At 36.5% G+C, this 15,000-nt stretch overlaps 3 protein-coding genes across 5 annotated transcripts; 1 reads left to right on the top strand and 2 right to left on the bottom strand.

Annotated features, from left to right (window-relative positions):
* Positions 1-569: 569 nt before the first annotated feature.
* LOC144425041 (stAR-related lipid transfer protein 7, mitochondrial-like) lies at positions 570-2,298 on the bottom strand. The gene has a single exon (XM_078114184.1). It carries the CDS (start codon positions 2,160-2,162, stop codon positions 1,110-1,112), a length of 1,053 nt encoding a protein of 350 aa, XP_077970310.1. The 5' UTR covers positions 2,163-2,298; the 3' UTR covers positions 570-1,109.
* A 268-nt stretch (positions 2,299-2,566) lies between these two features.
* On the top strand, positions 2,567-14,641 carry LOC120328058 (growth arrest-specific protein 2-like). 3 transcript variants are annotated; one of them, XR_013477218.1, is made up of 8 exons: positions 2,567-2,959; positions 3,099-3,227; positions 3,326-3,481; positions 3,560-3,623; positions 3,935-4,085; positions 4,300-4,416; positions 4,613-4,879; positions 14,051-14,641. XR_013477218.1 is itself a non-coding variant. In XM_078114185.1 (7 exons), exons 1-7 carry the CDS (start codon positions 2,869-2,871, stop codon positions 4,826-4,828), a joined length of 924 nt encoding a protein of 307 aa, XP_077970311.1. In that variant the 5' UTR covers positions 2,572-2,868; the 3' UTR covers positions 4,829-5,538. The 3 variants fall into 3 exon arrangements, 1 of the variants encoding a protein (XP_077970311.1); XR_013477217.1 differs by lacking the exon at positions 14,051-14,641 and adding an exon at positions 5,781-5,915 and having other exon boundaries at positions 2,568-2,959; XM_078114185.1 differs by lacking the exon at positions 14,051-14,641 and having other exon boundaries at positions 2,572-2,959; positions 4,613-5,538.
* LOC120328059 (terminal uridylyltransferase 7-like) lies at positions 5,035-7,470 on the bottom strand. Its single transcript, XM_039394452.2, has one exon. It carries the CDS (start codon positions 6,638-6,640, stop codon positions 5,144-5,146), a length of 1,497 nt encoding a protein of 498 aa, XP_039250386.2. The 5' UTR covers positions 6,641-7,470; the 3' UTR covers positions 5,035-5,143.
* Positions 14,642-15,000: the final 359 nt, after the last annotated feature.

Genomic DNA, 15,000 nt, shown 5'->3' on the forward strand with positions numbered 1-15,000 from the left:
TTTACAATATAACATTTGGCATTCAATACATTGTGTGCTTATTGACCTCTGAAGGAGTCAAGATCGGAGTTACACTCTGTAAACGTGTGTTCAATAACACGGGAGTGTGGACACGCAGGAAGGGTCGAATCTTTTTGTTGCCCTATAGCACAACATCGATTAATGTTCCATATTGTACTTTGTACGGTAACCCGATACTCCCTAACAACCGTTCTCTTATCGCCAATGCACCTTATGTATGAACAAAATCCCAATCTGAGCAATTCATTGACAGTACGCCTTATGGTCCGTAATTTGAATTTTACTTTTCGCACTTTAACTGTTAAATAAATCCATCAATAGCAGCCAACATCACCATCAATCAATGTTTACAATATTGTCAATTGTACAATTTCAATCTTGTATAGGATCTACATGATTTTCAAGATCCGAACCAACCTATTAACAGACAATCAACCAATTCAGAAGAATGTTGATTTGAACTATATAATTCTGACGCAGCAATACTCTGTTTGATACTTTACTAAACACTTCAGATTCTATTGGAATATCCACATGAGAATACAGCATTTAAAAAAAACTTCATTTATTTAATATCAAAACGTAATCAGACCAGTTTGCTCAATTCGCTAAATCTGTACATATTCAAAAAGTCCAAATCTAGACAAAGAAAAATCCACCAAGACACTCAAAAGTTGGAAACAAAAAGATTCTTTCTAAGATAATCATCAAAACATGACCTATCTGAAATATAGGTCAGATATTTCTTGTATATTTCATTCACATAATATTCGAGTGTAGCTTTAGATTGAACAATTCATATTTCCCAAACATTTAATTATCATAATATTCTGCGATTCTTAAATTTCTTGTTTTGAAGAGTTAGGTTGATAAATTAGACTTATTGTCAGCAACATTATTATTCAAACATTTTAGGTTCACATCGCTTTGCAATTAGGTACACTAAATGTAAAGCTGCAAACTGTTAACTCATTTTGGAAGCATACAAACAAATAATCAAACAATTCACTCTATGTGATAACATATAATGCATTGCAAAGGCAAAACGAGTAAACAAATCAACAGACACGAATTTTGCATAAATAAGCTTAGCTGACAAGATAATTGGAAACACTTTGAATGCTATCAGGTGCTTTTTGGCCAAACTGAATGCAGGCATCATGAAGCTTGTTTATATATTGTGGAACACCGGCAGATATAACCCAAGATGCCAGTCTTGTCGGCAGTACGATTTGAGGATCATCACAGTAAGTCATAAGATAGTCAAAACCTAAATCATCAAATGATTTGTGGGGCTTGATAACCATATGCGATTCATACGAAGTAACTCTTACAAAATCATTAGATGGTGGGCAAGAAGGATGGTTGACAGCTTTTGCTGATATCACCATAACTTTGTTTTTATCATCAACTAAAGTCCGTCTTATACAAAGATATTCTCTTGGAGCAAAAGGACGAGGCAATTGAGTAACCCACTGGAGAACCTGCTCGTCTCTTGAAGGATCTGCTTCTATAACCTCGAGTTTGACCACTAAATCATCCCATGTTTTCCGATACTCCATGTCCACTTGGATGTTGAAGAACATTTTAGCGGAGATGTCGTTAAATGTGCCATGCACTTTGTACTCTGTTAATCTCAAATCATTGCGGTAATGCTTCCACATTTTGATATCGCTGTCATCAAGAACGTTTTGCCATGAGCTATCTGGTAGGATTATTCCATTGTTGCATCTCAGAGCTCTCTTAATTTCTAAAAGTTCGCCTATTTGCTTATCAATTTCATGGTCTGAAAACCCAGCATCACAAAATTGGAAGCCACATGCTGCAAATGTAAATGCTGCGGACCTTGTACAAGAAAATGTTCGAATAATCGGATAGAATAGGAAAATTTTTGCATGCTCTTTATAGGCTTGTTGGTACAGAAGATATATTTTATGTAATCGTCTCAGCCTTTGAGCTATATAGACATTACATTGAGTGCCAGCACTTTTGATATATTTTTGAGCCACCGAAATATTCCTGTCCTGATTCCGTAGATACCATCCATGAAGAATTGACGTTTTTGTCTTGACATACTGTCGTAGATGAAAGTCTTCACAAAGACGTCTTATATCCCGGAGTAATTGTTTGGATTTTGACATAATACCGGTACACACATAAGAAAAAGACACACACACGCCTAAGTTCACATTTAAGGCCGCAAGACTTATGCTGATGCGCTTGGGATGCAAATGTACATGTGCTTCGGCCCCCAACAGCGCCTTACAGCACCGACAACGGACGATAGCACTGTTCTGCGTGACCGCTCGACCTTTGGTGTCAGTTGAGTTTCAAATGCTGCTTTCTACTGATGTTAAGGCTTTTTTATGGCGTTGGAAATTTCTAGAACAACATTTTTTTCTAAAAAATGATTTGAAATTATTGAATTCATTTATATTAGAAAGTGGGTTTTCCTAGTACCGTACCGGTTTATTCGCTTGAACGATTTTATTTTAGCAACTTGTCACCGGGGCGTAACGTCGAGAACAACTCCGGTACATTATTAACTACGGTACCACTGTGTGCTTAGGTACGGTACCGTACGGCCTGAGGAAGACGTCTTTTGAAATAAATCTCAATTTAAAAAAATAATAACGTTAGATATTCGATGAAAAATACGGCTAACCTTCTCAAAAAAACATGCGAGGTTTATGCATTGTAGCATTATGCTAAAATTCGTGTCATTGATTGTCAAGTTCTACAGTGAGCCCAAGAGAAATTACTATATTTCCCGTAAATACACTTTACCGGTACGGTAGGCTTATACAACTATTCGAGTACATAAACTGACTGGTCCTGTTATCTGAAATGAGTGAGGTTACTGATAAAACAGAGTCAGAAGACCAGGCATTGCTGCCTATAAAAGAGGACATTACAATATGGTTATCTGGCTTACTTGGTAAGCAAATATCAATTTTCTGGTACACAACACGACCCAGTGGCGTGGTGCATTCTGCTATGCAACTTTTCTCAACCGGGATAAATATGTAAAGCCCATCCTACCGCATCAGCTTTGAACTTGATTTCAATTTTTACAGGCATGCAGCTGCCATCAGAGACTTTTTTTGATACTTTGCAAACTGGAACGGTGCTGTGTCAGGCAGCCCACGCCATACATGATGCAGCTTTTGACCAATCATTGTACAACACAGAAAATACGAACTACGGTAGGGCTGCTAAAACAATTCTATATCCCAATTTTCAGGCATTGCAAAACTATTTGAATATACATCCTCCTGGACAAAACTTTTCCTTTGATGTTTAGACACAACTTTCAATGGTACCTTTCCGAAACCTCCAAAGTTTTCATTAAAAGCGAAACCGGGATCTTTCTTGGCAAGAGACAACGTCGCCAATTTTATAACCTGGTGTCGCGGCTTTGGAATCAAAGATACATACATGTTTGAATCAGAAGATGTCGGTAACATAAACTTTTTTGATTAAACCTCGCCAGATTATATTTGAACAAAACCTAATGAATTAAATTCTTTGCTTTTAGTTCTTCAAAAGCAAAAAAGAAATGTTCTTCTCTGCTTGCTTGAAATTGCAAGAATATCTTCCAAGTGAGTGTAGTTTACTTTAGAAATTGTGCTTGAATGTAAAAAAATGTCTGTGTTGGGTATGGGATCAGTTAGCCAGTTATTGGTTTTCAGATGCATGGACTTGATGGTGGAGAAAGTCGTAAGCGAACCCACACAGGGTAACAAGAGGTGCGGCGGCAAAAGTATTCCTAATGCTTATGACGTGCCACTGCCAAGCCCTAGACCACCTTGAAAATAAACCATTCCTAATAGGCAATAGTTTTTATATACATTTATCATAGCTGATAGTTTTATCAGAGGTGCTTAGCTAAGACGTCCACGTTATGATTTAGATTTGGCGTTTCCATGCCAGAATTGATACATTTAGAAAATGATATAGAGAGAGAGGAATCTTCAACGATTAATTTAATGAAAAGTATTGGTTGCAAAGCCGATATAGAAACAAGAATTCCTCCCTCACAGGATAAAAGAAAAAGAAAAAAGGTATTATATCTGTCGTTTTGAATTAGCCGATACTAAAGCAGTTCAATGGCAAAAAGAACTATACAAAACAAAAAATATAACTAATATCTGCTTTTCAAGCCTATTCACAACTTCCACTTTCCTTGCATTGTATTATTCCATACGGCTACTTTGAATATCTGATGCAACAAGTTAACATACATATTGCAGCTACTACGGTAATTCTTTGTGACAGGTTCTGCAATTAGATGATGCAGTTTTTGCTGTAACAGACAACTTGAAAAAATCAGTCGAAATAGAAAGGATGGGAGATTGTCTATACAGAATCCATGACAACCTTGTTTCTGTGAGGGTAAATAAAACATTACTTTGGAAACTCCAACATAATGCCTAATAAATATAAAAGTGGGGACCATAAAATAATATGATCATCATCAGGATATAATTTTGTGTGAAAGAAAAACCTATTGGCCGCAGCCATATGTAATGGTTATTTGAGCAATCAAGGTAGTTTTCTCTAGTATAATAACGAATCTGTCTATATTTAGATGTTACGAGAACAACATGTCATGGTTCGTGTTGGTGGAGGATGGGACACTCTTAAACATTATTTACAAACTCATAACACCGGTGTTTTATACCAACAAAATAAACTGCTAAGCTTTACTGATGGTGCTATGACGAAAAAAAGCAAATACCGGTCCAATGAACGGAAATTTCATCAAATTAGGACAAGGATACCACTGAGAATGAAACAATGCTGACCTATCAATGTTCAAAATTGTTCATTAAAGAGTACGAGCTGATGATGGACTGTAAGTGTGCAACATTTTATGAAATTCCAATCACTCAGTGCAACCTAAACCATTCCGACTGCGCAGTCAATTGGTTTCTTGATAAAATTTTTGTGAGGTATACTTCACATTAGAAATTCTCAGAAAACATGCGTGGAAACAAACACAGTAACAAATGTGATCATCACAATTTAATGTTGCTGAGTAAGAAAATACATCATACCGGTAAATAATAAATTGTAAAAGAATCATCAGTCTTTAGTATTAAGAGTTTGTGACTGATAATTAATTCAGCTTATGTGATGTCCATTCCTGTAAATAAAATAAGTGAGCATTTCTAATTTTAGGTATATAATTGAGAAAAAATGGGTCTCTTGCCATAGCTGTATGTAAACGATTAGCAGAATCTATTACAGTTTTAAATTTAGCCATACTGACATTACTGGTTAGATTGTGTCCATGATCAAATGGATCTTCCACTACAAGTGATCTTCCTCCCCATTTGCTGTTGTGAAATATTCGTTTCGTATTTAATTTACCGGTAGTTGAATATAAAAATTTTATATGTTGTTGTTTTGCCTTTTTCTTCATAATACCGTTTTTACGAATACATACCACATCATTATCGAGATCAAATATTTCACTATAAAATCTTATCAATTCAAACCATAGCTCGCCAATTGATTGTTTATTCAAGTTATAGCCAGTCCATCTTGTGGGTAATGCTTTCATGTCGTCAAAAAACCAGGCGTTCCACCCATCGACAACATGCTCGGGTTGAAAATCGCCATCGTAAAGTTCTTGTAACACTGGGAGGACAGGCGGATTGCATTTTTGAAGAAAATATATTACTAGCATAATGTATGCATATGATGATGTGTTCTTAACAAATTTCGTTTTTACAAATTCTTTAAACATGTAGCCAAGAATCCTGCAGCGAACGTCAATTTTTGCATATGATGTGAGTAATGCAGTGTTTCTCAGTGCGAGTGGATTGTTCAAAGAGATATCGCCTTCATAGCCATCGCTCGTCAAAAATTTTATGATTGGAACCTTGGCAGAAAATATTGTACGTACTGATGTTAGTCCAGAGTACATCTCCAACAGTTCAAGAATCGTTATGAGAAATTGACGTGATGGCATAATGTTCTCCACCTCATCAAGAACCAAACATATGTCGATGTCGCTTTTGTGAAAGGTGAAGCCATTTCCAGATGAACCAAACAGATGTAGACGAACATCATAATGACATTCTGACCTCAAGAACAATTCTAAATCTTCACAAACTTTTTGTCTTTGTTTTAGACTGTGATTACTGGGGCAGTTAACTTTGAAGACATGCTGACAGGATTGAGAAAGCAATGAATTTAGCCTCTTGGGAAGCAAGTAATTATTTAGTGATTCATTTCTGCTATTAACAGTGCCGGAAACATGAGATGTTCTTCTATTTCTTAGTATATTTATCAAATCAACATTACCTTTGAGCGATTCGGATTTTTTTTGTATTCTATTAGGAAGTTCTGTTGTAGTTTTGTATGAAGCTCTGGACTTGAATTCAGGAAAACAATTTTGTCTGTCAACCTTCTTTTTGTGCTCATTACCTGCACATAAAGGACTTTTGTTTTCGACAGCTTCATCCAGATGCAAGACACGTGCATATGTTTTCACAGTGGCAGGATTTATATTATGCTTCACACAATATCCTTGAAGAAACATGTTGGAGGAATACTTTTTACGGACATAGCATCCCAACCTAGAATAATGTTGTCTAATTTTATGCATTACATTTGCATATAATAAGCTGTAATAAGAAGAATTCAACTTAATAAAACAATTTCTTGAAAATTTATCATTGGGCAAGGTTGAATTTTACGCATTACATTCGTATATGGCAATGATGCGCCTAAATAGTTTACCTCAACCCTTGAATAATAAAGTTTAAAAGTAGGCGGGACTTTTTCAAAGAAAAGGCAAATAGGTAGACAAAATTAAAGGAAGCAGATGTTTTAATAAAGCATGAACACACATATGCAACCAATATACATTTGCAGGACTTATTAAGTAGGACATAACTATGTGAGAATCACATGTTAAAGATGTGTTCAAGACAAGTTTAAACCTCACGGCCACTAAAACGCTTGGTGTAATAAACCATGGCCACCAAAACTCTCAGTGTATTAAACAAATCACCAACAAAAAGTAAAGTGTCATACTAAAAAATCTTGTTCCAAACTAATATGTGAAAAAGCCAACACCTTGCAAAAAATAGAAAAAAGGGAATGAATTTTTTGAAGAGGTCAACATTTGATGGTGACATAACCTTCCAGAACTCTTTTCAGAGTAATCTTTGTGCAAGATAGTCTTGAGTTTATCAGATAAATAATTCTTCAGTAATGCAATCCTGAGTGCTTGAAATAGTTCCATCGTATTTATTTTCAGCTTATCCCAGTTTCATTGACAACCTTGACTTACAAACAGCTGGTTTTAACTGATTGAACTTTTGCTCTGCTATCCTTCCTTGTGCGAGTTCATGTTGAATATTTGTTCATAGAATTCGCAAGCAAAAGTTGGATTAGGCATTTCCTATTACAAATGAGAATTTACATAATCAACTGCTGTTAATTGATTCAGTATTCAACATTTCACTGTCGTTTGAGTTTACAATGTTTTCGTTCGTTGAAGTCATTTCTAATTTCGATTCAATATCTAACTTAGCATTTGCATCCATAGCGTCTTCAAATCTTTTCCTAGATTCTTCTTGTTTTTTCATAAATTGGTTAATCACCCGAGTGTTTGTTTTTTGAAACACTGATGCACAGTTTGAAACACATAGAGATTCTGAAGGAGTCATTACTCGATAATTAAAATTTGTTGCACATTTATTGAAACAATGTTCACTCATTCTATTATATATCAACAAAAAGTCACGCAAATTACGCAGCTGTGACGATGGGTCCATTGTCGATGTGTCATGCAGTAGAAGTAAATGGTATTATATTCCAATGAGCAAATTTTAAGTTCACTGAGAGAAATGAAAAACATACAAAAAGTCATCCTTACATCTCATTTAGTAATAATTACGAAATGTAATTATAAATAAGAAACAGCATAACGTGTAAAGTGGGATATACTTTTAAAAACGAATATAAATGATGTTATACTTAACACTGTTAGGAAACAAAGGGAGGGGACCATGGTCATCATCTTACTATTACACAATAAATTCGATGTGAATCACATATTATTCCAAGATGAAAATTCATTAATATTTTTCAAAGTCTACCATTCACAGCATACATCACAAGTCACATGAAATCTTACATTTTTTTCAGTCTTTGTGTCAATTTAGTAATCACTCAAGTTGTAAAATATTTAGATGCTGATAGAGCTAACACTGTCGATCCTACATTCCGGATTAAATCATTTTAACTGATCACATATGTTATGAATAATTGGTATTTCACGTTAGGAGGGCAGTACCGGTACTTCTGTTCATATTATTCACTCTTTTCGTGGGACTGGCCCAGCTAAAAAAGCTGGGGCATTTGTTTATGCTGTATGTTGATGTGTTCTATATAGTTTATTGCATGTTCAATTTCTTTAGTTTAGATTAAACCTTTGTATTTTGTAATGAATACTGTCTGGAAATTATACCAAAAGTGTACTGGTACATAGTTAATACCGGTACTGTAATAACTTGGTGCTGTGTCGGTAATACTAGGTACCGGTACCAGTGCGACACCCTTCCTGTTCCCGTCAGTGTCTTACACATACAGACATAAAGACAAAAGCAGTGTACCGGTACCATGGCTGCATGGCGTAACAGGACAAGAGGCCGTGGTTCTCCATAGGATTGAGCCGTCTTATCGTCTTTCCCTCGGATGACTTGGTGGCTGGCTTTGATCGTATCGCCATCTCCCAGTCCCGCAGTCTATACCAAAATAAATGCTGTGTAATGTATTATTTTAAAATTTATTTTTAATTTGGTTGACAAAAATAATAAACTCTCTCTCTCTGAATATGTAAATCCATCCTACCGTCAGACCGTATTCAAGAACTGTACCGGTACGGCTTCTTTTCGGCAAAACCTTCCATCTTTTATTCTGTATGGTACGATTTAAACCTTTTCAGTCATCCAAGGTTTTGTTTGCTCTCCTGATTTCATAATCAATTTTTATTTATTTGTTTTTATCGATCATTTTATCGCCTTTTATGCTGATTATGGAGTCGAAATAAACTTATCCTATCTAACGTGAGACAGGTACGGAAAAGCCTGCCGTACGGTACCTTCCAGCCTTCAGGGTTGCCAGACCCCAGCGATCAAAAAAAGCCAAATCAAGACATAAAAAAGCCAGAAAAAGCCAACAATTTTACTAAGTACAAAAGCCCCATGATTTGCCAGATTTTAAGCCCTTGGCAACATACTGATGATGATGTAGAACCATCAGTTCATTCAGTGAGGCACACAAATTGAACTGTAGAAAGTAAAATAAATATCAAGCGGGCAGCATTATTTTACCATTCAATATATACAATACAGGGTGCCGCTTCAGTCTGTCAGTATGTAATATACCTACAATATGTTTCTACTTAAACTTGTGATACATCTTAAAAAATTCTCCCTATATCGTACTTTACTATTGAAAATTTTTTCACTTTTAAAATTTATAAACCATCAATTTTATTAAAAAATTATCTAACCCCCTGCCGCTCACAGGTGGACCACTGATATGATATCTAATTCAGTAATTTTAGCGTAGTTAATCACATCGTTATTGCAATTGCAGAATTAAACTAAAGCTGAAAGCTCACATAAACCATATCAGGCATAATGAAAATTGAGTTATACAACTATTTTTTGGAAACAGAACGTAAACTGCAGAACTGACAACTGACAAATAACACGCAAAACTATAAAAACGAGGCAATGTTTACAACCCTGCTTGAACATCTGTCTGAGCAGCTGCAGAAACTGCACTTATTTCTTATTGGGTATGGGTAAGAGTTAATGTACCGTACTAACAAGGAAATCGATGCTCCAGAAAATCCTAATGTTAAGTAGCTAAGTACAGGTAATAGGCTATTGTTCAGTTGTTACACACTAAATATTGTATTTCATATGATTTTATTAATAGACATGAAAAAAGCCAAAAAGAACCCAAAAAGCCAAACCGAAATTCTGACGCCAAACGCGTTTAAAAAAAGCCAAAAATGGCAAATTTGGCGTTAAAAAAGGCAAATATGGCAAACCTGGGTACCGTACTGGGGCTAGATATTCTGCAAAGCGGCATGGTGAATGGTCATTGGTCATGTCAGCAATAGCATTAATGGCGTGCAGAATCCGGTTGCGGGACCGAATTCTCAGTATTTTATTTATTTCGCTACCTGATTCAAAAATCAGACTCTGAGCAAAATTCTAGAAAAAAATCAATTATTTTGTTTATCGATGTCACTAATTACATATTAGGCCGTGATATGAGGCCATGAAAAACGCCTAAAAATTGAGTTTCGTAGCGGAAATATATTAATTCTTTAGTTTTATATGGAAATGAACATACTGAACGTGTTACAGATTGTTCCCACTAACGAAAGTTGCACATTTTCTGTAAAACATGCTTCAAAAATCCTGATGCAAAAATTAGATTTGCGGGGATTCTCCGATAATCAATAACCATAGGTTTACAACGACACAGCATGAAAGTTGCATTCATGTTATAGAAGCCATCAAACCGTAAATATGATCAAACGCATCAATTTCATGCGATGAAGTCACAAATTAACATCGTGAGCACAAAAACACAAGTAAATCGGGTAAAATTCTGATGCAAAATTGAATAGAAGGGGACTCCCAGGACTAGGGAAACAATACCTTATGGCAATTGATGATTAATTCCTTACACGAGTCAAGTCTGCAAATAGGCCTACCAAAAACAGTAGTTTGTCATCTGCTTTCAATTGAAATGAGGAAGCTTATGAATAGAGGACTTGCACGGGTCACGTGACTTTGTTACTGGACGGCAATAAAACAAAAAATCGGGTAAAATTCTGATGCAAAATTGAATAGAAGGGGACTCCCAGGAGTAGGGAAACAATACCTTATGGCAATTGATGATTAATTCCCTACACAAGTCAAGTCTGCAAATAGGCCTACGCCCAGGCCTACCAATAACAGTAGTTTGTCATCTGCTTTCAATTGAAATGAGGAAGCTTATGAATAGAGGACTTGCACGGGTCACGTGACTTTGTTACTGGACGGCAATAAAACAAAAACGTCCATTTGGCTCTTGTCAGTTGCAAGTCGGATTATACGTTTCCGTTTTGTTTGGCTGTTGAAAATGGTTATTTCGTATTGTTCCGTTGGCTGTACGTATAGTATAGACCAGTGATTCCCAAAGTGGGCGATATCGCCCCCCAGTGGGCGAAAACAATACAGAGGGGGGGCGAAAAAGTCGAAGGGGACGATTTCGCGAAACCTGTTTTATGTTCGGCGCACTTAATTCTGTAATCTGTGTGCATTCGCAGGCTTGAATCACGTGGGCGATTATCACAAGCGAAAGGATTTCTGGACTCGTCTTCGCAGTAAGGGACGGTAGTTGCGTATCCCAGTGGTCGGCAAAATACGGCCGGAGTAAAATAATCTGGCCCGAGACGATTCGCTGAATGGACCTTTCCCCGACCTTTGACCGCGGAAAATTCTTCCCATACTTTACCATTTTAAAATTTTCGGTGTGGTATTTGTTCCAAACTACCATTCTAATACACACCATTCAACAATCTGTTTTTTAAAAGTACCGATAAAGAATTTTAGCCCAGTCTATCACAGCTATTTATATTTAAATTTCCGAAAAACAACTAAAAACTAACGAACATAATTCAAAAAGCGAAACTGAGGTAATGTTCACGACCACGCCTGAAAATCTGTCTGAGTGAGCGTGTCTGAGCGGATGTGAAAGGGGGCATTGTTACGTTTTTGCATCTTGCTGATTGGCCAATGTTACGAAATAAACAAGGAAGTCTATGTCCGGGTAAACATCCAAACGGCGGTTTTGACGATGAAAATTTTTTATTTATAATCTACGCTCGAGGAGTAAATTACATTTTTTTACGTAACAGAATTTATCGTGAGACACGTTTGGACTAAATTTTATTATATCCTAAAAATTCTATTGAACAGCTACTCGTTTAACGAGCCCACAATTTAATTATAATTAGACAAATGGAAACACGAAGAAAAGTTGATGCTGAGGGCAGGGGTTCCATAGCGCAGTCAATATTCGAATATATTGCAATGCAATAAGAAAATAAAATTCATATTCTATTCGAGACATTCATCACTGCTTAATTTTTGTAAGAATGTATCTTCTTAAAGGAAATCTTAATCAAAATTTCACAAATCATGCGAAAATATTCACTTCGATGTTTGGAAGTACATACTTGTGCAATCAATTTTTTTCAAAAATGAACATTACAAAGAACAAGCGAAGAACTGGGATTAGTGATGCCCATTTAGAAAATGTTCCAATTTTGGCGTCGTAAAGCTATTCAGCGTGATGCAGCAACAAGACAGTGTCACATTAAATGTCACTGTAATATTTTTTTAATGAGACGACTGAGTTGAGTTCACGAATTGTCGCAGTTTTCGCGCGCTGTTCCGTTTTTAACTTTCAAAAAATATATGCGACCCGCGAAAGACTGGCAACCCTGAATTTTGTCCCGCGAGCGACATAAAATTTGCCGACCCCTGGGCCGTAGCCGATAGTCGATCACGACTTCTTCCACATCCGAGTCCATGAATCCAAAAACAAATGGCGGATTAATTATGAACTGGTGATCGGACTGGAGGCCGTGGTAGGATGAGGAATCGGGGATGAATTTTACCAAAGTATTTTGGTGCATGTCATCATGCTGTACGAATGAATGGAATGTACGAAAATCATTATTATAAGTTTGGGAAAGTTAACTTTGTTTTCATTATTTTAATGTGAAATAGGGTGAATTTAGGAAGTGAAATACTATAAGGCAAGAGTACACGGCGGTTTTTGAGGAGGTAGAACCATGGCCTCTTTCATTTCCGACCTATTATATGGTGAAAAAGGGGTTTTCAGCCGTGCTACTATTGCCATCAAAACAACGAAATCGCCTTTCCGCCAGTAAACGGGGTAATTTTAGATACAATAAAAAACTCGCTGAAGAACACCAAGCTCATCTATTTCATTAAAAAACACTATAAACTATGATTTGTCTTCTTATATGGTTTGTAATATATTCATTTCTGACTTTATATTTTTTTGTATTACCGGTGGGGCGATGATGTTGTATAAACTACTATAGGGGGGCGATTGTCAAAAAAGTTTGGGAACCACTGGTATAGACAACGAAATGGATCTTCAGTTATATTCCACTGATTTCAAAAGATCCGGAACGTCGCGCAATGTGGATATCTGCCTATCGGCAGAACTGCTTGGTGTCAAGTCCAGACACCATCTTACTTGTGTTTCACTGTTTGCGGACAGCACTTCGTTGATGGTGAGTGATAGTGTGCCGTTATCAATTTCTTTGAATATTCACAAGCTCCCTCATTTCAATGGAAAGCAGATGACAAACTACTGTTATTAGTAGGCCTAGGCGTGGGCCTACTTGCAGTTGCAGACTTGACTTGTGTAAGACAGTAAGGAATTAATAATCAATTGCTATAAGGTATTGTTTCCCTAATTAGCAGGTAATCTATTACTAAGTGTGAAAAGTTGAATAGATAACTAAAGTTTAACACCAGTGGTCATGCAAAAAATAACCAGAATTCAATTGAATTCGCCATCTAGAAATACACTCGCCACCGCATCTCTGATCACCCTGGTTGTTTCACAGGTTTCAATCCCATGCGGGGATAGTTATGTGCGAGAGGATTGCAGCTCTACTCCCACTGAGGGTGGTTCACATGACCGCTGATCGGGTACGACCATTCCCCACCATCCAAGTCCATGCTTCTGAAAACAAATAACTAGATAAATCCTATCCTAATGGTGCTTGTATAACTGATCCAAAATGTCTTTTTATTGTCATTGGTAAAAAAGATATGCTACCCGGAATCAAATTCATTTACGACTAGTGGCTGTGGTGGGATATGAACCGAAATTTCACACTCCTTGATCGTTAGATTTTATGAAAAATCTATCTGTATCCATTATCTTACAGATATGGGTGCGACCATGAAATAGATGGATGGCAAAGTATTAGTTGCAACAAGACAACAGTGGCACAAGACCTCAGCTTGCGTGACTTGATAATACATCCTCAGTATCCATTTATTGATGCTTATCGTAATGACAAAGTAACTTGTGATTACTGTGGATTGGTGGAGATAAAGTGTCCATTGTGCTTTAACGAAAGCAACTTCAAGACGCCCCATCAAGAAAAAATAATTGTTTCGGTGGGTCTGGTAGTGAAGGTTTCAGTCTAAAGTTGGACACCGATACTACAACCACATACAGTTGCCAATGAAACTTAGCGAGGCCTAATATTACGACTTTGTGATCTGAAAGGAAATTCTGATGGGTAGCCGGCTAGCCGCAACCTTTTGTTTAAAGAATATTATGAGATATGACTTAAGAGTCTAAACTTTTATTTAAGAGGGGTGTAACCCAAGCTAATTTGCAAATGGTATTCATGGTACCAAATATATCACACACTTTACAGTAATTATAAATTATATTTGAAAAATAAAGCACATCAAAAATGTATTTTTAAAAAACAATTGGTTTTATCTGCAGATACTAGGTTGATATTGAGATTGACCATTTCAATGCTAAATTTTCATTAGTTAAAATGTTTTGATTCCATAGGCAGGAGATTGTGGATCGGTGCTGCTCAGGATGGAATATTTTTGCTTCTAAATCCATATTACGTGTTTCACATGAATCCATCGTGCTCAGATTCGACTGTTTTCAAAGTCTGAAGGCTCCAACAGCCTTATTTTATGGGTTGCCTACACAAGAGAATTTTCAGTGTGGCATGCATGGGTCCGTTGGAGTCACTAACCTCAAGATATCTATAAGCATGGATAAGACAACCTGGAAGTAACATTCCATAATTTATAGTAAAAAATGTATCTTCCTCCACAGCCCTTTCAAATGGAGGATATGATG

This window comes from Styela clava, chromosome 7 (genome assembly GCF_964204865.1).
Source record: "Styela clava chromosome 7, kaStyClav1.hap1.2, whole genome shotgun sequence".
In the NCBI taxonomy this organism is placed as follows: domain Eukaryota; kingdom Metazoa; phylum Chordata; class Ascidiacea; order Stolidobranchia; family Styelidae; genus Styela; species Styela clava.